This window comes from Hyla sarda, chromosome 7 (assembly GCF_029499605.1).
Source record: "Hyla sarda isolate aHylSar1 chromosome 7, aHylSar1.hap1, whole genome shotgun sequence".
Classification (NCBI taxonomy): Eukaryota; Metazoa; Chordata; class Amphibia; order Anura; family Hylidae; genus Hyla; species Hyla sarda.
This window is the reverse complement of record NC_079195.1, coordinates 36,008,593-36,034,745: the sequence shown is the minus strand read 5'-3', so window position 1 is coordinate 36,034,745 and position 26,153 is coordinate 36,008,593. Positions and strand designations below refer to the sequence as shown.

Genomic DNA, 26,153 nt, shown 5'->3' with positions numbered 1-26,153 from the left:
GGACTGCCTCCCTTTTTACACTATTAGCACTCTTTCTTGGCACATAGGTATGTGCAACGCAGTATCCTCGGTATAGGTTTTCTCTTTTTACGTTGAGCTCCCACATTTTTTTAATATGTTAGTACAAACTCTTGTAAGGGAATCCGAACACTTGCAAAGCAGAAACTTTTAAAAGACTAAAAAAATTCATCACAGATTCATTAGATTTTTGTTTTGCAAATCTTACTGTATGTTTGCTCATGTCGTTTTTTTTTTTTTTTTTTTTTGAATCCTCCTAATGTGGACAGTGATTGGCTTTAACCCCTTAAGGACCCAGCCATTTTACACCTTAGGACCTGGCCATTTTTTGCACATCTGACCACTGTCACTTTAAACATTAATAACTCTGGAATGCTTTTAGTTATCATTCTGATTCCGAGATTGTTTTTTCGTGACATATTCTACTTTAACTTAGTGGTAAAATTTTTTGGTAACTTGCATCCTTTCTTGGTAAAAAAATCCCCAAATTTGATGAAAAATTTGAAAATTTAGCATTTTTCTAACTTTGAAGCTCTCTGCTTGGAATGAAAATGGATATTCCAAATATTATTTTACCGTATTTATTGGCGTATAAAACGCACTTTTTAGGCTAAAATTTTTAGCCTAAAGTCTATGTGCATGTTATACGCCGATACACCCCCAGGAAAGGCAGGGGGAGAGAGGCCGTCGCTGCCCGCTTCTCTCCCCCTGCCTTTCCTGGGGTCTAGAGCCCTGCTGCCGCCGCTTCTCTCCCCCTGGCTATCGGCGCCGCTGCCCGTTCTGTCCCCCTGACTATCGGTGCCGGCGCCCCACTGCCGGCACCGATAGCCAGGGGGAGAGAAGCGGCGCTGACAGCCAGGGGGAGAGAAGGGGCAGCGGCACCCATTGCCGGCGCCGCTGCCCCGTTTCCCCCCCCCCCCCCATCCCCGGTGGAATAATTACCTGGGTAAGGTCCGCGCTGCTGCAGGCCTCCGGCGTGCGTCCCCTGCGTCGTTGCTATGCACGGCGCACTGACGTCATGTGCCGTGCAGGGCATAGCAACGACGCCGGGGACGCACGCCGGAGGCCTGCAGCAGCGCGGACCCGACCCAGGTAATTATGCCACCGGGGATGGGGGGAGGCAATGGGGCAGCGGCGCCGGCAATCGGCGCCGCTGCCCCTTCTCTCCCCCTGGCTATCGGCGCCGGCAATGGGGCGCCGGCACCGATAGTCAGGGGGACAGAACGGGCAGCGGCGCCGATAGCTAGGGGGAGAGAAGGGCCGGCAGCAGGGCTCTAGACCCCAGGGAAGGCAGGGGGAGAGAAGCGGGCAGCGACGGCCTCTCTCCCCCTGCCTTTCCTGGGGGTGTATCGGGGTATACATGCGCACACGCACCCTCGTTTTACCATGGATATTTGGATAAAAAACTTTTTTTACCCAAATATCCTTGGTAAAATGAGGGTGTGTGGTATACCCCGATAAATACGGTATTTTATTCACATATACAATATGTCTACTTTATATTTGCATCATAAAATTGACGAGTTTTTACTTTTCGAAGACACCAGAGGGCTTCAAAGTTCAGCAGCAATTTTCCAATTTTTCACAAAATTTCCAAAATCACAATTTTTCAGGGACCAGTTCAGGTTTGAAGTGGATTTGAAGGGTCTTCATCTTAGAAATACCCCACAAATGACCCCATTATAAAACTGCACCCCCCAAAGTATTCAAAATGATCGCATGTTCTTGTAGACCCAATTTTTTAATTTTTACAAGGGGTAAAAGGAGAAAATGTACTTATATTTGTAGCCCAATTTCTCTCGAGTAAGCACATACCTCATATGTCTATGTAAAGTGTTCGGCGGGCACAGTAGAGGGCTCAGAAGCGAAGGAGCGACAAGGGGATTTTGGAGCGTATGTTTTTCTGAAATGGTTTTTGGGGGGCATGTTGCATTTAGGAAGCCCCTATGGTGCCAGAACAGGAAAAAAAAAACACATGGCATACCATTTTGGAAACTAGACCCCTTGAGGAACGTAACAAGGATAAAGTGAGCCTTAATACCCCACAGGTGTTTCACGAGTTTTGCATATGTAAAAATTTTTTACAAAATTTCAATAAAATGTGTTTCCCCCCCCCAAATTTCACATTTTTGCAAGGGTTAATAGCAGAAAATACCCCCCAAAATTTGTAACCCCATCTCTTCCGAGTATGGAGGTACCCCATAAGTTGACCTGAAGCGCACTATGGGCGAACTACAATGCTCAGAAGAGAAGGAGTCGTCATATTTGGCTTTTTGAGAGCAAATTTTGCTCGGGGGGCTTGTCTCATTTAGGAAGCCCCAATGGTGCCAGAACAGCAAAATAACCCCCACATGGCATACCATTTTGGAAACTAGACCCCTTGAGGAACGTAACAAGGGGTACAGTGAGCATTTACCCCCCCACTGGTGTCTGACAGATCTTTGGAACAGTGGGCTGTACAAAATTTTTAATTTGCGCAGCCCACTGTTCCAAAGATCTGTCAGACACCAGTGGGGTGTAAATTCTCACTGCACCCCTCATTAGATTCCGTGAGGGGTGTAGTTTCCGAAATGGGGTCACGTGTGTTTTTTTTTTTTTTTTTTGTTTTTTGCGTTTGTCAAAACCGCTGTAACAATCAGCCACCCCTGTGCAAATCACTTCAAATGTACATGGTGCACTCTCCCTTCTGGGCCTTGTTGTGCGCCCCCAGAGCACTTTGCGCCCACATATGGGGTATCTCAGTAGTCGGGAGTAGTTGCATTACAAATTTTGGGGGGCTTTTTTCCCCTTTACCTCTTGTCAAAATGAAAAGTATAGGGCAACACTAGCATGTTAGTGTAAAAAATTCATTTTTTTACACTAACATGCTGGTGTAGACCCCAACTTCACCTTTTCATAAGGGGTGAAAGGAGAAAAAGCCCCCCCCAAAATTTGTAAGGCACTTTCTCCCGAGTACGGCGATACCCCATATGTGGCCCTAAACTGTTGCCTTGAAATACGACAGGGCTCCGAAGTGAGAGCACCATGCGCATTTGAGGCCTGAGTTAGGGATTTGCATAGGGGTGGACATAGGTGTATTCTACGCCAGTGATTCCCAAACAGGGTGCCTCCAGCTGTTGCAAAACTCCCAGCATGCTTGGACAGTCAACGGCTGTCCGGCAATACTGGGAGTTGTTGTTTTGCAACAGCTGGAGGCTCCATTTTGAAAACTGTGGCGTATCAGACGTTTTTCATTTTTATTGGGGAGGGGAGCTGTGTAGGGGTATGTGTATATGTAGTGTTTTTTACTTTTTATTTTATTTTGTTAGTGTAGTGTTTTTAGGGTACAGTCACACGGGCGGGGGTTACAGCGATTTTTCCCGCTGCGAGTTTGAGCTGCCGCGCAAAATTTGCTGCATCGCAAACTTGCAGCCTGATACTCACTGTAAGCCCCTGCCATGTGAATGTACCCTGTACATTCACAGGGGGGGGGACCTCCAGCTGTTGCAAAACTACAACTCCCAGCATGCACAGTCTATCAGTGCATGCTGGTAGTTATAGTTTTGCAACAGCTGGAGGCACACGGGTTGGGAAACACTGAGTTAGGAAACAGACAATGTTTCCCAACCAGTGTGCCACCTGTTGTTGCAAAACCACAACTCCCAAACATTCTCAGGCATGCTGGGAGTAGTAGTTCGGCAACATCTGGAGGACTACAGTTTGCAGACCACTAATACAGTGGTTCCCAATCTGTGCCCTTCCAGATGTGGCAAAACTACAATTCCCAGTATGCCAAAACTGTCCAGGCATGCTGGGAGTTGTAGTTCTGCAACATCTGAAGGGCCAGATGTTACAGAACTACAACTCCCAGCATGCCTGGACAGTAAGGGCATGCTGAGAATGTGTAGTTTTGCAACATCTGGAAGGGCACAGTGGTCTCCAAACTGTGGACCTCCAGATGTTGCAAAACTGCAACTCCCAGCATGCCCAGATGCCAAGGGCTGTCTGGGCATGCTGGAAGTTGTAGTATATAGGGTCCCAATACAGCAATGCATGTCGCTTTACGGCGACGTGCATTGCTGTAAAGGGCCCGACCGCGGCTGAAGATCTACTCACCTGTCGCCGCCATCTTCCTCGCCAGGATCTGGGTCTTCAGGGACGAGGTAAGTACCGGGGCCCCAGCACTCCCCCGTCCCCCGCCGCGTCCTCCGGTCTTCCTCCCGTCCTCTCCGGACTTCCAGATATACTGAGCGCTCGCGTGACCGGCGCTTATGAATATTTAAATATAGCCGGCGGGCCCGCCTCCAGAGAGCAAGTAAGTGCTGGAAGAGGCGGATCTTTTGGAGGATCGGGGTTCCGGACTGCAGGTAGGTATAGCAGTCAGAGACCCAGCATTGTTCTTTTGTTCACCCGAACTATAATCCGGTGTATCTGGTTATAGTGCGGGTGAACGAGCAGGGCTGTGGAGTCGGTAAATAAATGTTCCGACTCCGGAGTCAACTCCTCTGTATTATGTGAATGTATTTTATACATTCCTTGAAGGAAAGAAAGGCAACCTACATGTCATTACCACAGGACTACTGGCTTGGAAGCCAACAGTCTACTGTATTGAACAGTTTGTGTGCTGATCTGCTGCTGAAGATAGGGCAGTGGGAGGATACAGGAAGGGGCATTTATTATAAAATATGATTTCCCTAGTAGGATCCCATAGTCATGTTTAAAGGGGTACTCCGCCCCTAGACATCTTATCCCCTATCCAAAGGATAGGGGATAAGATGTCAGATCACCGGGGTCCCGCTGCTGGAAACCCCCGGGATCGCCGCTGCAGCACCGTGCTTTCATTACAACACAGAGCGATAGGGGATAAGATATCTAGGGGCGGAGTACCCCTTTAAGCTAACAATCGAGTTTACAAGTTTTTATAGCCTTAGCTGAATGGCAGCAGTTTTTCCAATGGTTTACAGCTTCAGTCTTGAACTGTTGACCCTCCATTCCCTTCACTTTTAAAAGTATCTAGTCCTGCAAAAAAAAAAACTATTTACTTAATCCCTTATCAGTAAGAGGCTAGGTCACCCATGGGTTCCCTGTAACAGCAGAACACAACACTATAGAAAGTATAAGTATTGCCGCTCCTAATTGTGCGTTGTGTGCCACATAGTAAAGCACATGAAAAACATGCTTCTTCACGGTCACTTAACGTGTTCGTTTTGCGGTTACATGAGGCACTGCATGCATTGGTCTTTATTCTTACAGTAGAGAAGTCATTAATTATAACTTTTTGTGAACTGGGACATTTAAACTTGTTTTTATTTTTTTTTATTTTTTTATTCCAATCTAAATTTAGTCTGAGTTGGTGCATTGTTTGCCGACTCAGACTCCAGGTACCCAAAATTTTGTTCAACTCCGACTCCACAGCCCTGTGAACGGGTGACAGTTTTCTTTTAAATGAGATTGTCCTCAAAGAGAAAAAATCCTTTCCTTCAGATCAATTTGGGAGTTCAGACTATAATCTGTTAGTAGTGTCCTAATTGAAAGAATACTATTTGGTACTGTGTTAGCCAGTTGAATGAAATATAGCTTGCCTTTTTATATGGCTAACAAATATAAATGAAATGATGTTGCATGGCGGACCTGCTCAGGGTTCGTAACGTAGGTTATAAGGTTGAAAAAAGACCAGAGTCCATAAAGTTCAACCTATAACCCTAATGAGTCTCTACTGAGTTGATCCAGAGGGAGGCAAAAAAATAACCTCATCCTAGAGGTAAAAATTCCTTCCCAACTCTAAATATGGCATCAGAATAAATCCCTGGACCAACGTTCTGTCCCTATAAATCTAGAATCCATAACCTGTAATGTTATTACTCTCCAGAAATGCATCCAGACCCCTATTGAATTCTTTTACAGAGTTCTCCATGACCACCTCCTCAGGCAGAGAATTCCACAGTCTCCCTGCTCTTACAGTAAAGAACCCCCATCTCTGCTGGTGTAGAAACCTTCTTTCCTCTAGACATAGAGAATGCGCCCTTGCCTTGCTACATACACAGCCCAGGTACACTTGAATATATTTAATACAGGTTCTAGCATTAAACTTGCATGATCACCCCTTGCCTCTATGGCATACAATCGGGGGCACACTAATTCCTGCATGGACACAGGGGAACTCATAATAACATATACACAAAAAGAAAATCGAGTTCAAACAACTCCTTAATTAAAATCATGATTTTATTGGTACAATTTAAAAAGACAATGTGAACAGACGCCAATAATTGAAATTGGGATTAAGGTTAGATTCCAGTACAAAAAAAGTGGGCTACTGCCAGCTGCAATGGGCTAACATATAATATGATGTAACAAGTAATTAATATAATATCTCAGTCTCTAAGAGAGCTGCACTGCATGTCAATTATTGCTACTAAAGTGCTCTATATACGGTATTTAAAATATACACTAACCACAATTGTGGGTATAATAGAATATAAATTAGTGCAAACAAATGCTAAAATAAATTTCAACTCGCATGTGCATATATATATACACAGATATAATATTGCGCAATGATAGTGTGATGATATAGTAGTAACACAAGCGCTTATCTATGGATCCATGCAGACTGCAAAGAGACACAAAGACTAGTAAGATAAAGTACATATAGTAAGCTTACCCATATTAAGCTGCAGAGCCCAGACCCCTACGATCGTTTCGGTTTCCCTTTATCAAGAGGTACCTCTTGATAAAGGGAAACCGAAACGATCGTAGGGGTCTGGGCTCTGCAGCTTAATATGGGTAAGCTTACTATATGTACTTTATCTTACTAGTCTTTGTGTCTCTTTGCAGTCTGCATGGATCCATAGATAAGCGCTTGTGTTACTACTATATCATCACACTATCATTGCGCAATATTATATCTGTGTATATATATATATGCACATGCGAGTTGAAATTTATTTTAGCATTTGTTTGCACTAATTTATATTCTATTATACCCACAATTGTGGTTAGTGTATATTTTAAATACCGTATATAGAGCACTTTAGTAGCAATAATTGACATGCAGTGCAGCTCTCTTAGAGACTGAGATATTATATTAATTACTTGTTACATCATATTATATGTTAGCCCATTGCAGCTGGCAGTAGCCCACTTTTTTTGTACTGGAATCTAACCTTAATCCCAATTTCAATTATTGGCGTCTGTTCACATTGTCTTTTTAAATTGTACCATTAAAATCATGATTTTAATTAAGGAGTTGTTTGAACTCGATTTTCTTTTTGTGTATACACTTGAATATATGTTTTCTTGAAAGGTTCAGATGGAACTTAGTAGTTTGCTATTTGCATTAAAGCGTACCTGTCATAGTGCAAAAAAAAAGAGAAAAAGTGATATGTTACTCAGGACCCAATCCTGATCATGTCCATATAATTTTTGTGTGTCTCGGACCTATATATCCAGAGATATAAGCATTTATCTGCTGGTGAGTTACTTTTTCATTGTGCAGGCTGGAGGGGGCGTGTCAGTCTGTCTCCCTCACAGGAGCAAGCCTGGGCAGTCAGCCAATCAGTACTCTCTACTCTGTAACCCTTTCCTCTCTGGTTTTATGCTGTGTCATGTTACACAGAGGAAGATACTTGGAGCTTGCCTGCAGTAATCAGAAGACATTATGGTGAATTCATCACAGGATAAAATGTATAAATATAAGAATAGATCTTTATAAAATTAGTGCAAGGATTTTTTAGATAAAAGTACAACATTTTTATGAATACATGTTCAGCTGTTTTATCTTCTCCTAGTAAAGCTGGATGCTAATCAGCATAGCTGTCACTATGTGTGTCATTCATCTTTCACAGACTCCTGAATGTCTAATCAACTTATTTTTCATTCAGGAGTCCGAGAAAGCTTTGACTATTTCAGCATGCTGGGAGTTGTAGTTTAGTAACAACTGAATGTTTGTAAATAACTGTGTTAGAGCAGTGTTGCCTCCAGCTGTTGTAAAACTACAGCTCCCAGCATGTCCACACATCCTTTATCTGTAGTTTTGCATACACAATAGAAATCTCCTATACTGGGTACCGGTATGCTTTTTTTTTTTTTTTTTTTTTTTTAAGCTTGAATTTCAGGTGAAACTTTAAATTTTGTTTAACAGGTGTATATTGTGAAATGTCATATTAGGAGTCCTGCAATATATGAAAAGTTTTTAACAATGACAGTGCCTCTTTAAATAAGGAGTGTGGAGCAGGGGTAACACATTGTATTATAAGCACTGTGAGGAACATGCAGCCTCGAAGGGGCTCTGCTACCTGAGGCAAGATGCTCCTCTTACCTCATGGTAGATACAGCCTGGGTACAATATACACAGGATACTAAGACAGACCGTGCAATAGTGTCCCATGCATTGGATGACAAAATGGCAGTGTCCTTCTATCATTCCCACAGGATGATTTGGAGTTGTTATCCTCCGAATCCCACAAAGAATTTCCGTTTGTAAAAAGCCAGAAGAGAAGCCGTCTGGGATCATCACCCTCATCCTCCACATCTCAGCAGGAACTGACACAGCGCCGCACGGAGGAAGCTTTACGGGAATTGTTCCAACATGTCCACAATATGCCTGATTCTGCCAAAAAGAAAAAACTCATCCGACAGGTATGTAAAATACTGTAGCGGAGATTTATAATCATTATTATTAATAGTAAAATTACAAATATAAATAATATAAATATAAATTAATACTAATAATAATTACCAATACTAATAATAAATACTAATACTACTAATAAATATAACTAATTCTAATAAATAATATATTTAGTATTAGTTAATTAGTTATAACTAATAACAATAACAAATAAATTAACTAATAAAAAGATGATGATGGTTATTATTTTATTTACCGGTATTAGTATTTTTAATATTTATAATAATCAGTATTAGTAGTATTTATATTATTAGTATGGTTATTAGTATTAATTATATCCATAATACTAATACAAATACTGATAAATATTAATACTGATAGAAAATAATAATAATAATAATAATATAAAAAAAAACACCTGTGTAAAGGTGTTTCAGGGACCTCTTTAAAAATAAATAAAATTCTGTGTGTTTAGGTTCACTTGCCCCCTCCTGGCATTTAAATGTAGTGTTTGTTGTAGGGGTGTAACATGAAAGGATGGAATAGTACATACAGTGGATGCTGCACACATGAGTTGGGCATGTGTCGGCTATGATAGGCTCAGTATAGGTTACCATAACAGCCAAGGGCTAAACAAAGGCTTTCAGGTCCACCATATTGCCCCAGCCAGGGGACTGTAAATGGGGTTTGTGCAGGATAACAAGTGCCAATCTGACTTGTTTACAGTGCCTTCACACCACAAGATTTCCCATGTGCCCCATCAAATTAGTGGTGTTTCCCAAACAGGGTGCCTCCAGATGTTGCAAAGCTACAGCTCCCAGCATGTCTGGACAGCCTTTGTAGTTTTGCAACACCTGGAGGCACCCTGGTTGGGAAAATCTGAATTAGTGTATACTAGCAGCAAGATGACTATGTTCAGGCCGTTAGATGGGGCCCTATAGTGTACGCTACAGCAGTGCTATCCAAACTGCAGCATTTAAAATTCTAAAAAAAAGTAAACTCCCAACATGCATGCTGGGGTTTGAAGTGTTGGAGACCACTGCGCGACAGTATACGCAGACAACCTTTTTATGGCTAGATGCTGACAGATGCCTCTAACGTACTGCAGAAAACGCAATATGTAGGTTTCTTTTTATTTTCACATTATTTATCTATGAAGCGCTATTGTGAAACCGGACATGTCATGTGACCATTGAGCCTTCTGCTGTTGTGCTGGACTGATGTGTTTAATATATATATTCCAGAAAGTTACAGGTTTGTAAATTACTTCTATTCAAAAATCTTAATCCTTTCAGTACTTTTGAGCTGCTGAAGTTGAGTTTTTTTCTTTTCTGTCTGTGCTCTCTGACACGTGTCTCGGGAACTGTCCAGAGTAGAAGCAAATCCCCATTGCAAACCTCTCCTACTCTGTGCAGTTCCCGAGTCAAGCAGAGATATCAGCAGAGAGCACTGTTACCAGACAGAAAAGAACTTGACTTCAGCAGCTGATAATTATTAGAAGGATTAAGATTTTTTTTAATAGAAGTAGTTTACAAATCTGTTTAACTTTCTGGAGCCAGTTGATACATAACATTTTTTTTTTCCTGGAATACCCCTTTTAAATGGCTTAAAAACCTGAAGCGAGATAGTTACGAGATGAAAATCTTATTTATTTTTTACAAATCCATTCTCCTAATCTGCCTCTCATGGACTAAATGCAACCATCATGGAAACATAAGTTTTCTTGTTCATATTGTGCCCTCTGCTGGTTATTTCAGGTCATAAAATGTATTTATCCAGGACTGCAAAATGCTAAACAGCAAAAAATCAATGGGCAGAAGGAATCTGTTAGAGTTGGTTTCATAGTACAATTCTACCTTTTATATCTGGTGGCGCCTCCATTTTAATTACATTTTTAGACTACTTTTACCCGGTTTGAGGGCAGCGAGCATTGCATTTCTTTTCATTCACTATTGTGATTTGATATTTTTTTTTTTTGCCCCTATTTAGTTGGGGGGGGGGGGGGGGGGGGGAGAGAATTGGGAATTCTTCTATAGCAATGTTCCCAGACCAGTGTGCCCTCAGCTTTTTTTTTTTTGCTTAAAAAGCGATCATAAAGTCCTATCACAACAAAAATTGTACCGATTGAAAACTACAGATCAGGGCACAGAAAAATTAGCCTCCTACAGCCTTTAATACTGAAAAGTCTAAGTTATAGGGGTCAGAAGGGTACAATTTTATACATGAAAATGTTTATTTTACTAAAACTAATTTTCGTTTAAAAAACAAAGTAAAGCAACACATAAACAAATTGGGTATAATTTTAATCTTCTGGACCTACATACTTTCTACTGAAAAGTGCACCGTGTAGAAATTGAAGCCCCCATAATTAGCAAAAGGTTTGTTTTTTGATGCCATTGTAAAGTACAATCTGTGGCGCGAAAAAAAGTTCTCATATGGGTCCGTATGTGGAAAATTGAAAAGGGAGGAGGGAAAAACCAAAGTGGAAAACACAAAATCCCTATGTCAAACCTATAGACCCTCAGAACTGAGCTGCTGGTTAATTAATAACCTATCTTGGCTTTTTGTGTATTTTAGTTTAATAAACATAATCAAGGAACGCCGGACCTGACCAGTGGGAAGAAACATGTCCGCTCGCGATCCTTCAGCGGGATGATCAAGGTAATTTATTTGAGGAGCTTATATTTACTGTAATTTATGTACACAGGAGACCCCCATATGCTTCCGAAAGCCAAAGGCCAAATACACATCTGTTCAGGATCTTAACCTGTCCAGTAACTCGGCCGGCCAGCCACATCTTCAGGCTCCGCCCCCTGATAGGGAGAGTCGGCACATGCTGGCCCCAAGTGAGTCAGTGGAGCGCTGCCCTGCATATAGTCAAGATCAGGTCTGCCCTGCAATATCCTCTAGACCTCTGAGGTCTTCCATTGCCAGAAGCTGCCGTCCCTGCCGTTTGCTGCGGCTGTATGCGCGCTCCCTAGAGGAATCGTAGCACACAGGAAGAAGGGCGGAAGCCAGCCCTGGCAGGCATCAGATCATGTCGCGCCTGCTGGGCCCCGCCCACTTCCTCCGCTTGCACGCGGCAGGAACTGAGCTGCCGAAGAGGACATAAGTTAGAAAATGGGATGGAGTCAAAATAAGTGCAGCGATAGACTTAGTCAGAGTTGGGGACAGATTGGGAAGGGAATTAGGGAGAGTGTAGATAAGTACTCTGTAATGTCAATTTTATCATTGTGATTTGTGGACTTGGTATTCGGAGTGGTTGCTTGCCAAAAAAAACAATGACAATCTGGATGCTTAACACCAAAATCAAGGTGTCCCACTGCGATGTTGCACTTAAAGGGGTACTCCGCCCCTAGATATCTTGTCCCCTATCCAAAGGATAGGGGATAAGATGTTAGATCGCCGTGGTCCCGCTGCTGGGGACCCCGGGGATCGCCGCTGCGGCACTGCGCTATCATTACTGCACAGAGCGAGTTCGCTCTGTGCGTAATGACGGGCGATACAGGGGATGGAGCAGCGTGACGTCATGGCTCCGCCCCTCATGACATCATGGTCCGTCCCCTTCATGCAAGTCTATGACAGGGGCCCCCTCCCATAGACTTGTATTGAGGGGGCGGGTCGTGACGCCACGAGGGGCGGAGCCATGACATAACGATGCTCCGGCCCCTGTATTGCTCGTCATTACGTGCAGAGCAAACTCTCTCTGTGCAGTAATGAGAGCGGGGTGCCGCATCGGTGATCCCTGGGGTCCCCAGCAGCGGGACCACGGCGATCTAACATCTTATCCCCTATCCTTTGGATAGGGGATAAGATGTCTGGGGGTGGAGTACCCCTTTAATAGTCCACATTTATTATTGTCTTTAGACTGTTTTTCGTGTCAAAAAAGGGGCAAGCAGGGTTTTTTGTGCCTTTTTTTTGCGACTTTTTGTTTACACATTTCTGCTGATTTTGAGTTGCAATCCACTGATTTTGGCAATACACATGATATGGACGGGTTTCATGAACTGCGTCTTTTTGTGAAAAGAAGCAAAAAAGGCGCAAAATGTATCAAACGCTCTGTGACCATTTAATAAATTCGGTGTTCCTACACATTACAAAGGTGTAAAAAAAAAAAAAATGCTTCACTTAAACCTACAATGATAAATGTGGCCACTGTTTGCAAATGGTCACGTTGCTATAATGGAGCCGAAAACCAATACCTGGCATCTTAGATCTGCACTGGGAGTTCTGTGTTGCAGTTCCCCTTAGTGGCAGAATATATTCATGCATCCAATAGATCTGTGGCATTCAGTCTACTATATAGCATGTAAAAAATCTGTTTTAAATGCTAACCTAGTTTGATTTTAGTTCGAGAAGCAGTTTAAAAAGATTAGAAAAATAAAACCATATTAAGGAAAACGGGAAATCAATGGGATGTGCCCTGAAGGCCTGATAAGTGATATTACCTGCCAGGTACGATTCAATGGGGAAGCTTTAAATTGTATTTAATGGAAATCTGTCTGCAACTTTTCTCTCTTACGCTATGTACACACGGTGGGATTTCCAAGCAGAATTTAAGGGGGAAAATTCTTCTCGGAAATTCCACTGCAGCAGAGTCTCATTGATTTTAATTGGATTCTGCTGCTCTGTGCACTCCGTTGTGTCATGCAGGGACTGAATGCCCCCTTCCTGTGGACTGTCGTGACCCCATACAGGATATCACGGGGGTTCCAGTGGCTGGACTCCCCGTCCCCGCGATCTTTAACTTATCCTCTATCCTTTAGATAGGGGATAACTTGTACTCCTTTTTAAAGGGGTACTCCAGTGTAAAAAAAAAAAAAAAAAAATTAAAAAGAATTTTTAAAGCAACTGGTGCCGGAAAGTTAAACAGATTTGTAAATTACTTCTATTACAAAAACTTTACCCTTCCAGAACTTTTTAGCAGCTGTATGCTACAGAGGAAATACTTTTCTTTTTGAATTTCTTTTTTGTCTTGTCCACAGTGCTCTCTGCTGACACCTTTTCTTGTCAGGAACTGTCCAGAGCAGCTGGGGGATTTTCTCCTGCTCTGGACAGTTCCTGATACGGGCATCAGGTGTCAGCAGAGAGCACTGTGGACAAGACAGAAAAGAAATTCAAAAAGAGAAGCATTTCCTCTGTAGCATACAACTGCTATAAAGTACTGGAAGGGTAAAGATTTTTTTAATAGTAGAAGTAATTTACAAATCTGTTTTAACTTTCTTGCACCAGTTGATTTAAAAAAAAAAATAAAAATAATAATAATAATAATAATTTACATCAGAGTACCCCTTTAAGGCATGTCCTAGCAAAATACAAGAAAATTGGAAATCACATTACCCCTTTAAATGCTTTCAGTGATAAGGATGCAGTGGGCACTGTAAGGGTATATTCACACGGAGGAAGCACAGCACATCTGAGTATTAGGCAATGCTTACACGGCAGAATCCAGTGGAAAAATTCTTCTCGGAAACTCTGTTGCAGCAGAGTCTCATTGTTTTTCAATGCGATTCTGGTGCACCGTGCGCATGGCAGGAACATCTGCCGTTTTAATTCTGATTCTGGCTTCTGCAGAAAGAAATGACACGTCAATTCTTTCCGCACAATCCGATGGGTAATGCAATGCGGTCTATGGATGTGGCTCCTCTCACAGCGTCCCTAGTGCCAGCATGTGCTGCCGGAGCCTGCTGTCTGCAGAATTTCCAGTGTTGTGTTTGCCATGTGATGCACCCTGTGGTTAACTTTTTATATTTTTTGGTTTGGAAACCCACATAACAGAATTGTCCAGATTGAATAGCCCCTGGTACAAGGGTTTGTTCTATTCAGAGTTGATAAAATGTGCTGCATGTTTGTCTATAGGGGCATAATGTTGTATTCTAAATAGAATTTTAGGTTACCATAATTTAATCACAAATTCTGAATCGGTTATATTTTACTCCATCCAGCGCAAAGTCTTGGGTGGGCAGGCGGTATCAGAGAAGAAGCGGACAGAGACTCCTCTGTCGTCACAAAGATCCGAATACATCAAAGAAAACGTTAAATATGTAAGTAGGAAAATGTGTAAGAAATTTGTACGGTGCCAGAGCCGGACACATGAAAAACTATTGGTTTTCCTATCACTATAAAACATTGTTTACCTACCTGTGTCTGTCTCCAGTTGCTGCAAAACTACAACTCCCAACATGCCCGGACAGCCAACGGCTGTCCGGGCATGCTGGGAGTTGTAGTTTTGCAACAACTGGAGACACACGCTGTTTGGTAAACACTAGAGATGAGCGAACTTACAGTAAATTCGATTCGTCATGAACTTCTCGGCTCGGCAGTTGATGACTTTTCCTGCGTAAATTAGTTCAGCCTTCAGTTGCTCCGGTGGGCTGGAAGAAGGGGGATAAAGTCCTAGGAAAGAGTCTCCTAGGACTGTATCCACCTTTTCCAGCCCACCGGAGCACCAGAAAGCTGAACTAATTTATGCAGGATAAGTCATCAACTGCCGAGCCGAGAAGTTTGTGACGAATCGAATTTACTGTAAGTTCGCTCATCTCTAGTAAACACTAGAAGTCATGACATATTGCTAGGATTTGCCACTATTTATAGATTGCTAGAGGCCACTTCTTACATGAAGGACACTATGATGCCATAACCTGCAGAGGAGGCGGCCAGGAGCGCTACTGTTGGATCCCTACCGGTCATGTTGGTAAAGGGGTATTCCAGGAATTTTTTTTTTTTTTTTTAATACCTGACTTATGTCTTTAAGGGTCTATTCACACGTACAGTATTTTGCGCCGATTTTGATGCGCAGGATCTGAAGCTGTTTTCGGTCATTTAGTTTACATTAAAATCTGCAGCAGAAAATCATGCGCAGAATACTGTATGCGTGAATAGACCCTAAAAGGAATACTCTGGTGGAAAGCAATTCTGTTTAACTTTCTGGATCTCTTTATGGCACCAGTTGGTTTTAAAAGATTTGTAAATTACTTCTATTAGAAAAATATTAATCCTTCCAATAATTATCAGCTGCTGAAGTCGAGTTGTTGTTGTTGTTTTCTGTCTGGCAACAGTGCTCTCTGCTTGTCTCGGAAACTGCACAGAGTAAGAGAGTTTTGCTATGGGGATTTTGCTTCTACTCTGGACAGTTCCTGAGACAGGTGTCATCAGAGAGCACTTAGACAGAAAAGAACAACTCAACTTCAGCAGCTCATAAGTACTGAAAGGATAACATTTTTTTTTTATAGAAGTAGTTTACAAATCTATTTAACTTTCTGGACCCAGTTGGGGAGGGGGAAAAAAAAAATAGAGATAGAGATAGAGATATATTGCAACAGAAGAATACAGCAGCGCAAAGATATGGATAAAACATGCGTATATAGATACAACATGAAAAGCTATGCAGCTACGGTGCAATAAATGGAAATATAAAATTATGAAATAGTGAGGTACTTAGCTTGCAATTTGACGGACAAATAGGTTGGACCGTCCCACCACAGTAAGGTGACCTCATTGGGACGGACCCTACACTATGAATAAGCCTCGGATGTTTCAGATCCTGCAATGCCTGCTGAACTGATCACACAAAGACACCTTATATACACCTGATAGAGGTGGGTGGGGTGCAAGAGCCAACATGGAGGTAGCCACTCCCCTGTATGTGAAATACAGACAAAGGATAAGTTAGCCAGCAAAAAAAAAAAAAAAAAAAAAAATATATATATATATATATATATATATATATATATATATATATATATATATATATATATATATATATATATATATATATATATATATATATATATATATATATATATATATATATATATATATATATATATATATATATAGTATACACTATCTCTATACCTCTATATCCCCTATACCATATACACACATACATATTTTTATTTATTTTATTTTTTTCCTGGATAACCCCTTTAAGGCATGTCCTAACAAAATGCAAGAAAGTTAGAAACCACATGGGATTGCCCATTTAACCCTTTCAATGACAAAGATGCAGTGGGTATCTTTTTAAAGGGGTACTCCTCCCCCAGACATCTTATCCTCTATCCAATGGATAGGGGATAAGAGGTTTGATCATGGGGGGGGTCCTGCTGCTGGGACCCTGCAATCTCCAGCCTGGCACACTGGCGTTTTGAACACTTATGTTCAGTACGCTGGTTTCGGGCAGCCATGGTCGTGCCGTCATGCCCCCTCCATTCATGTCTATGGGAGGGGGTGTGACTGCTGTGATCTGTTCAACCTAATTAAAGTAAAAAATAAAGGGATATCTGCTTTGAAATGAGTGCCATCTGATTTGTAGTCATGCACTTTATTTTATTTATATATATATATTTTTTTTTTTGCTAAACTCCCGTTGTTCCGACGAACTTGCTTCATATAGCTGAACAAAACACCAATGTGAACGAGCCCTAAATGCGAAACCATTCCAAAGTGATCAAAAAGTCAATACTACGCAAAAGTAAATAAAACTACAGCTCATGGCGCAAAAACATACTGGTTGTTCATATTTGGCGTTCCATTGGCAGTCCAATAAGAATGGCAGGTGTTTAGAGGAGAAATAAATGCAAGCATTTTTTTTTCTCCACTAAATTCCTTTAAAATTATCAGATCACAGACTTGGCCCCAAGCAAGTGAATGGGGTCCTCCGGAACCCGGCAGTAGCTGTTTGCACCAGACCCGTTCCAGGGTCTGTTTGGTTCGGGGGGGGGGCACTGGACCTTAACGGGTCAGATGAAAACGGCAATGTGAACCTAGCCGTAGCTAACTGTGGACCGAACCAATGCACAGTCTCCACCTACAATAATGCACTGCTCCAACACAGCAGCACATAACCTTATATTTACAACATATGAAATCATTCTGTTCTCCTTGACCGATTTCAGTCAAATTTATAGGGTTGTGTGTTTCTTAGTTTAGATTGCGGGGTAGTATATGATCATAGGAAAATTAAAGGGGCGGTCACGCCGCCTCCCATAGTCTTGCATTGAGGGGGCAGGGCATGATGTCACACAGGGGCGGAGTCGTGACGTCACGATACTCCGGCCCCATGGTCGTGAGGCTTCAGACTCTGAGCCTCTAGCGCTGCAGGGAGCTCACACAGATGGGTGCTGAATGAGAGATTGTGGGGGTCCCCAGTGGCAGGACCCCCACGATCAGACATCTTATCCCCCTATCCTTAGGATAGAGTACCTCTCTAAGAGGATTTGCTGGGATTTAAAGAGTACTTGACATCAAACCATATTTTCTAAACAAACTCAGATTATATTCCCTAACTACTCCTAACACACCTCCTGCCCTTAAAAACATGTTACAGAGCTTTAAGCTGTGTATCATACCTTTCCCCTTTGTGTGAGCTCCTGGCATGAGAAAGTGGGCGTTCCCCAGCAGACACAATGTCACTGAAGCCTGTGAGACCTGTGCCTCACAATGCCCGCACTCACTTCCAGAGTTTGGACTTCTGCAAGTCTAAGTGGAGACCAAACTAACTGTTTGACTTGCGCAGGGAACAAAACAGAGCCACCTAGTGGCCATTTTTTTTTTCAATCACATTAAAAACATATAAAAGTTGAGAATTTTAACAGCAAGTAAATGGTGAAGTGTCTTATAATACCATAAGGAACAATATATTAAAAGTTTAGTTTGGTGACAAGTACTCAGTTTCATTTTTAAATTTTTATTCTATTTTTGTGTGTGTAATGTGGCAATACATGTCTTCTCTCCCTTCAGGTGTCACAAGAATCTCCTGCAGTTTACTTTACAAAAGCCAAATTAAAGCTTTCGGAGCACGCTCACAGCAAGAAAGAGGTTTGTATAGAATAGATCTGGTTCGCCCTTTACAGTAACATTGAACTCTTGTCTAGAGATGAGCGAACTTACAGTAAATTCGATTCGTCACAAACTTTTCGGCTCAGCAGTTGATGACTTCCTGCATAAATTGGTTCAGCTTTCAGGTGCTCCCGTGGGCTGGAAAAGGTGGATGCAGTCCTAGGAGACTCTTTCCTAGGACTGTATCCACCTTTTCCAGCCCACTGGAGCACCTGAAGGCTGAACTCCTCATTTATGCAGGAAAAGTCATCAACTGCCGAGCCGAGAAGTTCGTGACGAATCGAATTTACTGTAAGTTCGCTCATCTCTTCTCTTGTCCTTACGGGTCTATTCACACGTACAGGATCCTGCGCTGGATTTGGAGCTATGTTCAGTCATTTAGTCTACACTGAAATCTGTACCTGTGAATACACCCCATAGGCTGTGTATGCGTTTGATACACACAAAGGTTTTAGCTGTTCTGTTGCTCCATCCTCCCCTTCTCTCCTGCTATCTCGAACAGAGAGTATAAAAAGAAGGGAATAGAGGACACAGCGGCAGTGCACGTGCTGGACTACTGCCCCATTAATTCACTATGGCAGGTGTCCCAAACCAGGGTGCCTGCAGCTGTTGCAAAACTACAAGTTGTAGTTTTGCAACAGCTGCAGGCACCCTGGTTGAGAAACCCTCCTCTATGGGACTTGCGTACAATGACTGAACTCTGCTATGCTCAGAAGTCCCGTAGAAAGTAAATGGACCAATGACTTTCTGCTGCTCTATTCCCTTGGGGACCATTTGACCTCTGCTGCTGATCAGACCTACCCATCAGCCAGTTATCTTGGGATAACCTATAGGGTGTGTTCACACATACAGGATCCTGCGCAGATTTGATGGGGAAGGATAGTTTAATGGAAAAGACATGTACAGTGTGTGCTGCTGACTGTGATTACAAAAAACACAACATGCACACAGATAGTAAAAGCAATTGGCTGGCAGCCATTACACAGAGCTGCAATGACTGCTGGGAGTTGTTGTCTGGGCTGCAAGCAAGAAAAATTAATATTTAGGAGACAACAGGGGCCACAGGAGCTGGCAAAATCACATGGATAACTACAGGGGACACAGAAGAGGTATTGTGGTGGCTTTGGGGCATTATTTTTCTTAACTTCCCCCTATAACTCTTCTTTGACTGTTGCTGTACTTCATTAAATAACTAAAAAGCTATCTCAGCCCAACAAAAATAAATCCTGTAGTTTTTACTAGAGATGAGCGAATTTACAGTAAATTCGATTCGTCACGAACTTCTCGGCTCGGCAGTTGATGACTTATCCTGCATAAATTAGTTCAGCTTTCAGGTGCTCCGGTGGGCTGAAAAAGGTGGATACAGTACTAGGAAAGAGTCAACTTGTAGTTTTGCAACAGCTGCAGGCACCCTGGTTTGGGAAACCTGCCATAGTGAATTAATGAGGCAGTAGTCCAGCACGTGCACTGCCGCTGTGTCCTCTATTCCCTTCTTTTTATACTCTCTGTTCGAGATAGCAGGAGAGAAGGGGAGGATGGAGCAACAGAACAGCTAAAAACTTTGTGCAGTCATCAACTGCCGAGCCGAGAAGTTCGTGACGAATCAAATTTACTGTAAATTCCCTCATCTCTCTAGTTTTTACGGCGAAAAAACTTTAAATAAAGGCATCAAAAATCCACTTGCACCATTACAGAAATTATTTGTATTTACGGAGAATATGAGACTTTTACTTTTTATTCTTCTCTTTACAGGCACCCAGTAAAATAAAGAGGGCGCATCTCTTGTCTACTCAAGAAACCTCCATATAAAGGATCTGAGAGTAGTGGGACTCAAGCATTTTTTTTTTTTTTTTTTTTTTTTTACCTTTTTAAAGTCTATTTTATTTTTATTTTATTATTTTTTACACAAACCTGTGGACAACTGTTACAAAGCTGTGACTTAATTTTTCCTGTGCCGACTTGGACCCATCTCTTTTATATGGCGGTATTTTAGTGTGTATTTTTTATTATTTAACACACTGTCTAACCATTAGCTGTTTTTCGCATTCTGAGACTTCTGTGATACTTTGTGTGGTTATTAATACAATGTTACTGGCAAAAGAAAACCTGTTGTTAGGGAGGGTTCTTAGTTCTTTACTGTACAATGATTTGGATATGTAAATTTATTGGCAAAAATGTTTGAGATTGGACAAAAGCAGTCCTGTTCATCTAGGACAGGGTTTCCCAACCAGCGTGCCTCCAGCTATTGCAAAACTACAGCTCTCAGCAGGCACCCTGGTTGGGAAACTCTGCTGTAGAGACTCACTCTGTGTTAATGCTCCTCATTCTCTGTATTAATGCTTTAGTAGTGGGTATGGTAAAATGAGATTTATTATAAATATTAAATATATATATTACATTTTATATTTAATATATAAAAAATATATATTAAATGTATAAAGAGAATATATTTTTATATATTTAATATATATTTTTATATATATATTCTATTTAATATATTAAAAAATAAATAAAATATTTAGAAAAATAGATTAAACATAAAAAATATATATATTTATACATTTAATATATATATTTTTTTTATATATTTAATATAAATATATTTATGTATTAAATATATAAATATATATTTGTTTATCTTATATATTTTATGTATTTTTTAATATATTAAAAAATATATATTAAATATAAAATATATTAAAAAAATATATATTTTTAATATATTAAATTAAATATATATTATTCTAAATCTCATCCTTGAACCTGTGGACCTACAGATATTTTACAGCCAGTAGAGCCCCTGCTTGTAAGAGTGAACTTGATTTGCCTGATACGGTCCTATAGAATGACTTGCACTGGATGTATTCTAGCCTGCAGATATATTAAAGTAGTGTTTCCCAACCTCTTTCCAGCTGTTGCAAAGCTATAACTTCTATCACACCTTCGACTTTCAGGGCATGATGGGAGTTCTGGAGAGCCACAGGTTGGGGAACACTATAATGTGTATGGTAGGTCAGAATTATTAAATATATACCCCAGGGCGGCACGCTAAGAAATATAATTTTATTCTGTTTTCCTTCCTTTTTATGAATAGATCTTGCTCTGCAAGTCAAGAAACTTCTCTATCTGTACTGTAAATGCAAAATGTTTTGAAAGAAAAGGGGGGCATGATAGGTTATACAATACTGAGCTTAAAGGGGTTCACAACCGGAAAACAAACTGGTATCCAAAGGATAGGGTATAAGATGTCTGATCACGTGAGGACCCCCGCGAGCTTGGAGCTTCTGTGTTTGTGACGTCACACCACACCCCGTCATTCATGTCTATGGGAGGGGGCGTGACGGCTAGTACACAGTCATGTCCCCTCCTCCCATAGACCTGAATGGAGGGGGCGTGGCGACTGTGGTCACCAGTCATCGGGCACAAAGCAGAGTTTGCTCCGTGCACCAAATGACTGGGATGCCGCAGCGGGGGTCCTGCTCCTTTTGGCTAGGGGATAAAATGTTTTCCAGCAGAGTACCCCTTTAAATTTAAAATCTAAAAAGGACATGGTGGAAGTTCACTTGAAACGATTTTATGTGTATGGCACTTGGAGCTCAGTTTCTCTGATGTAAAGCTCTAAATTTACTGTCAGTGTTTTCTAACCAGTGTTCCTCCAGCTGTTGCACACTGGCTGTCCGAGCATTCTGGGAGTTGTAATTCTGAACCAGGCACACTGGTCTAAGATATGAAAAATATCCTGTCTGCCAATATGGGAGGACGCCCACTGCATGCCGACTTGAAGGCAGACAGAATTTTACGTAGCATTTAGGTCTGTGCAAGAGATATGTACCAAAAAAAAAAAATCTGTGCCAGGTTTTTATATTTTTTATTTACTATGGTTCCTGACTTTTTACTTATCCTCCTAAACCTGTCTTATATTTCTCCATAAACTTAAAACGCCGAAAATCCAAAACATCTGAAGATATTAAGGTGAAAAGCCCGTAAAAGCCCTTGCAAAATGTTCACTATTGTGCTGTAGTTTTTTATTTTATTTTTTCAGCCAAGTTTTTAAGAGAAGTGATGGTCCCTGGCAAGTGTCTTTTTTTTATTTTTTGTTATGAGCATTATATAAGCTGTTAACCTGGGTTCACACCACCGATCGGCCCCGTTCAGCGCTAAAAAAATCGTAGCTGAATGGGTCCTTTGCACGTGTTCTCTGTTGTCTCAAAATATATATATATATATAATTTTAATATATCAATGATCCTTTTTTTTATTTTAGTTTTTTATTTGCTAATATGCTTAATGTTCTAATTATTTTTTTATATCCCCCTTTTAAATTGGTCAATTAGTCATTGAGGCCGGTTAGGATCACTTTTCAATCCTAAAAGGGGCATTCTGGTCCCAGACATCTTATTCCCTATCAAAAGGATAAGGGCATAAGATGTGTTATCACAGGGAGGTCCGACCATTGGGACCCCCTCAATCGCCGTGTCCAGACATGCTGGAAGTTGTAGTTTTGCAACAGCTGGAGGCACCCTGGTTGGGAAACACTGCTTTAAAGGGTCATGCAAATGCTTTTCTTCTATTATATTGGAACACATATATATTAATATATATAATATATATAATGTTATAGAAGTGTGTGTGTGTGTGTGTATATATATATATATATATATATATATATATATATATATATATATATATATATATATATATATATATATATATATATATATATATATTTATATAATATTAATAATACATTTTTTTTTTTTTTTAAACTTCCGACATGTATTAGAAAAGACACTACACACAAGCCTTGCCCATCAGGTCATGGTATCCTAGCTTTGTGCTTTAGCCCTGTGAACCTGATTTTTAGCCTCTCCGGCTGTTACTGGACCCCTAAACAATGAGCCTCCTGAATAGGCAGCTATGCGAGGTCGCAGCGTGATCAAACATCCCTAGAGAAGCTTTGTCAGCTCCGCACGGACTGTAAATATCAGCCCTATTTGCCTTCCTGTCCAGGACGGAATATCTCGTTTTTAAGGTTTGCTCTTCCCAAGGGATTTTCTTTTGGCTTCCTATATAATTTGCTGGACAATAAGGCAAAGTATGTGAGAATCTGCATTGTGTGTGTTTTTTTTTAATTTTTTTTTGGGGTGGAATCTTGTTGATCTGCTCTCCAATGCAATATTACCCAGCCAGGGTGCCTCCAGCTGTTGCAAAACTACAACTCCCAGCATGCCCGGACAGCCTTTGGCTGTCCGGGCATGCTGGGGGTTGTAGTTTTGCAACAGCTAGAGGCATCCTGGTTGGGAAACACTGCTCGAATGGTTGATTTTTCTTAGATGGATTATATGTAGACCTGTGGTTCTGCTATGTATACTTTAATTTGATCTATTTGTCCCCTCCGTGTCGGTCCTGGATGTGTAGTATCGGACATCTTGGCGGTTTAGTCATTGGAACTGTTAACGAAGATTTTACCATGGTGTTTTGCAAGAATACGTATGTTATAGTGAGTGTATAGGTATTGTAGTAATGTGGAAGGTGTTACAGAGCATGGAACCAAAAGGATAGGGAATGAGCGGGATATGTCAGGAGAGACAATAGGTCCTTTCAGTCATCTGTAAACAGGTTATCTAGAATTAGATACAGAGCTAATTCTTCAAAAAAAAATTTTTGTTTAAATAAAATAAATAAAAAAGCGCCACACCTGTCCTCAGGTTGTGTGGGGTATTACAACTTGGCACCATTCACTTCAGATGAAGTAAGCTGCAATACCACGCACAACCTGAGGGAGAGGATCAAATAAATAAATATATTTATATTTATTTATTATAATGTTTATTTATTTGATCTTCTCCCTCAGGTTGTGTGTGTGTGTGGTATTGCAGCTCACTTCATCTATATATAATTTATTTTTATTTTTTTAATACCTGACTTATGTCTTTAAGGGTCTATTCACATGTACAGTATTTTGTGCAGATTTTGATGCGCAGGATCTGAAGCTGTTTTCAGTCATTTAGTTTACATTAAAATCTGCAGCAGAAAATCCTGCGCAGAATACTGTACGTGTGAATAGACCCTAAAAGGAATACTCTGGTACAAAGCAATTCTTTTAAAACCAACTGGTGCCAGAAAGTTATACATATTTGTAAATGACTTCTATTTAAAAATCTTAATTCCTCCAGTACTTATCAGCTGCAGTATGCTACAGAAGAAGTTGTGTAGTTCTTTCCAGTCTGACCACAGTGCTCTCTGCTGACACCCCTGTTCAGAGCAGGAGCAAATCCCCATAGCAAACCTCTCCTGCTCTGGACAGTTCTTGACATGGACAGAGGTGTCAGCAGAGAGCACTGTGGTCAGACTGGAAAGAACAACACAACTTCCTCTGGAGCATACAGCAGCTGATAAGTACTGGAAGAGTTAAGATTTTTTGAATAGAAGTAATTTACAAATCTACATAACTTTCTGGCATTAGTTGATTTAAAAAAAAAAAAAATAATAATTTTCCATTGTTTTCCAATTTGTACCCCTTTTTAAGATCAGGGTTTTCCAACCAGTGTGCCTCCCGCTGTTGAAAAAATAAATTGGATAAATTAGCTTTATTTTAAGAATAGGCGGCCCTGGTACCATAACGTGTAGAGTTACCAGACAGGGGCCACTTATTTTCAGTCATTGAGTTATTTAGAACCAAAGAAAATGTTATATTGATTCCTCCTCTTCGGTGAGTTACATGTTACTGTGATCTTTAGAAAGTACATTAGTAGCAAGACTAGAGGTTTTCCAACTCGTCGGGTCCCATAAAAAAAAATGATACTTTTATTAGAACATTTAAAAAGAGATCCACACAGCAAGGGAAAAACATAGAATTGGACATGTTTCGGTCACATGGACCTTAATCATAGGTCAGATCTATGATTAAGGGCAACGTGACCAAAATGCGTCAGATCCTATGTTTGTCCTAGCTGTATTGATATGTTTTTAACGTTAAGGACTTGTATGGAATACATATTTCTAGCTGGAAAACTTCTTCTTTTCTTATTTATGGGTACCTGACCCCACTCCGGGCCATCTGTGCTGGACCTTATAAAAAATTTTTTTTTTTTTTTTTTTTTTTGTGTGCATTTTGTTGGTGTCAGACTTTCTTAACGTTTTGCCTTGTAAGACTGGGGCAGACACTGCTGTGGGGTCTCTCAAACTATTAGATTTAATATAGCAATATATTTCCCATTACATGATGCATCATATTTATATCCACATTATACTTTGTGGTATTGACAGTCCCTGAGCGGTAGTCCACCCTGCAGATATGCTGAGGACTAGATTAGGGGGATTGGTAGTCCCATAATAGCAAGATTTTCTGCTAGTAGCTTACTGTAGGGCAGTGGTCTCCAACCTGCGGACCTCCAGATGTAGCAAAACTACAACTCCCAGCATGCCCGGACAGCCTTTGGCTGTCCGGGCATGCTGGGAGTTGTAGTTTTGCAACATCTGGAGGTCCGCAGGTTGGAGACCATTGCTGTAGGGCATCATGATTGGTCAATATTTGTCTGGGGGCTGTGAACATGACACAATTTATTTTTTGTTTTGCCGAGGATTTTAAAATTTGCATCCTCCATACATGTGTATATATGTGTACAACCCCCAGCATGCCCGGACAGCCTTTGGAAGTTGTAGTTTTGCAACAGCTGGAGGC

General features: G+C 41.0%; 1 protein-coding gene across 2 annotated transcripts in view; it reads left to right on the top strand.

Moving 5' to 3' along the window:
* Window positions 1-20,852, top strand: part of ARHGAP19 (Rho GTPase activating protein 19) — an 87,253-nt gene extending 66,401 nt beyond the window's left edge. Inside the window, exons 7-11 of one of the 2 annotated variants that reach the window (XM_056529847.1) lie at window positions 8,431-8,637; window positions 11,207-11,290; window positions 14,575-14,673; window positions 18,371-18,448; window positions 20,222-20,852. In XM_056529847.1, the coding sequence (XP_056385822.1) occupies window positions 8,431-8,637; window positions 11,207-11,290; window positions 14,575-14,673; window positions 18,371-18,448; window positions 20,222-20,278 (525 nt within the window). In that variant the 3' untranslated portion in view covers window positions 20,279-20,852. The remainder of the gene's footprint in view (window positions 1-8,430; window positions 8,638-11,206; window positions 11,291-14,574; window positions 14,674-18,370; window positions 18,449-20,221) is intronic. The other variant, XM_056529846.1, reaches the window with a different exon arrangement.
* Window positions 20,853-26,153: the final 5,301 nt, after the last annotated feature.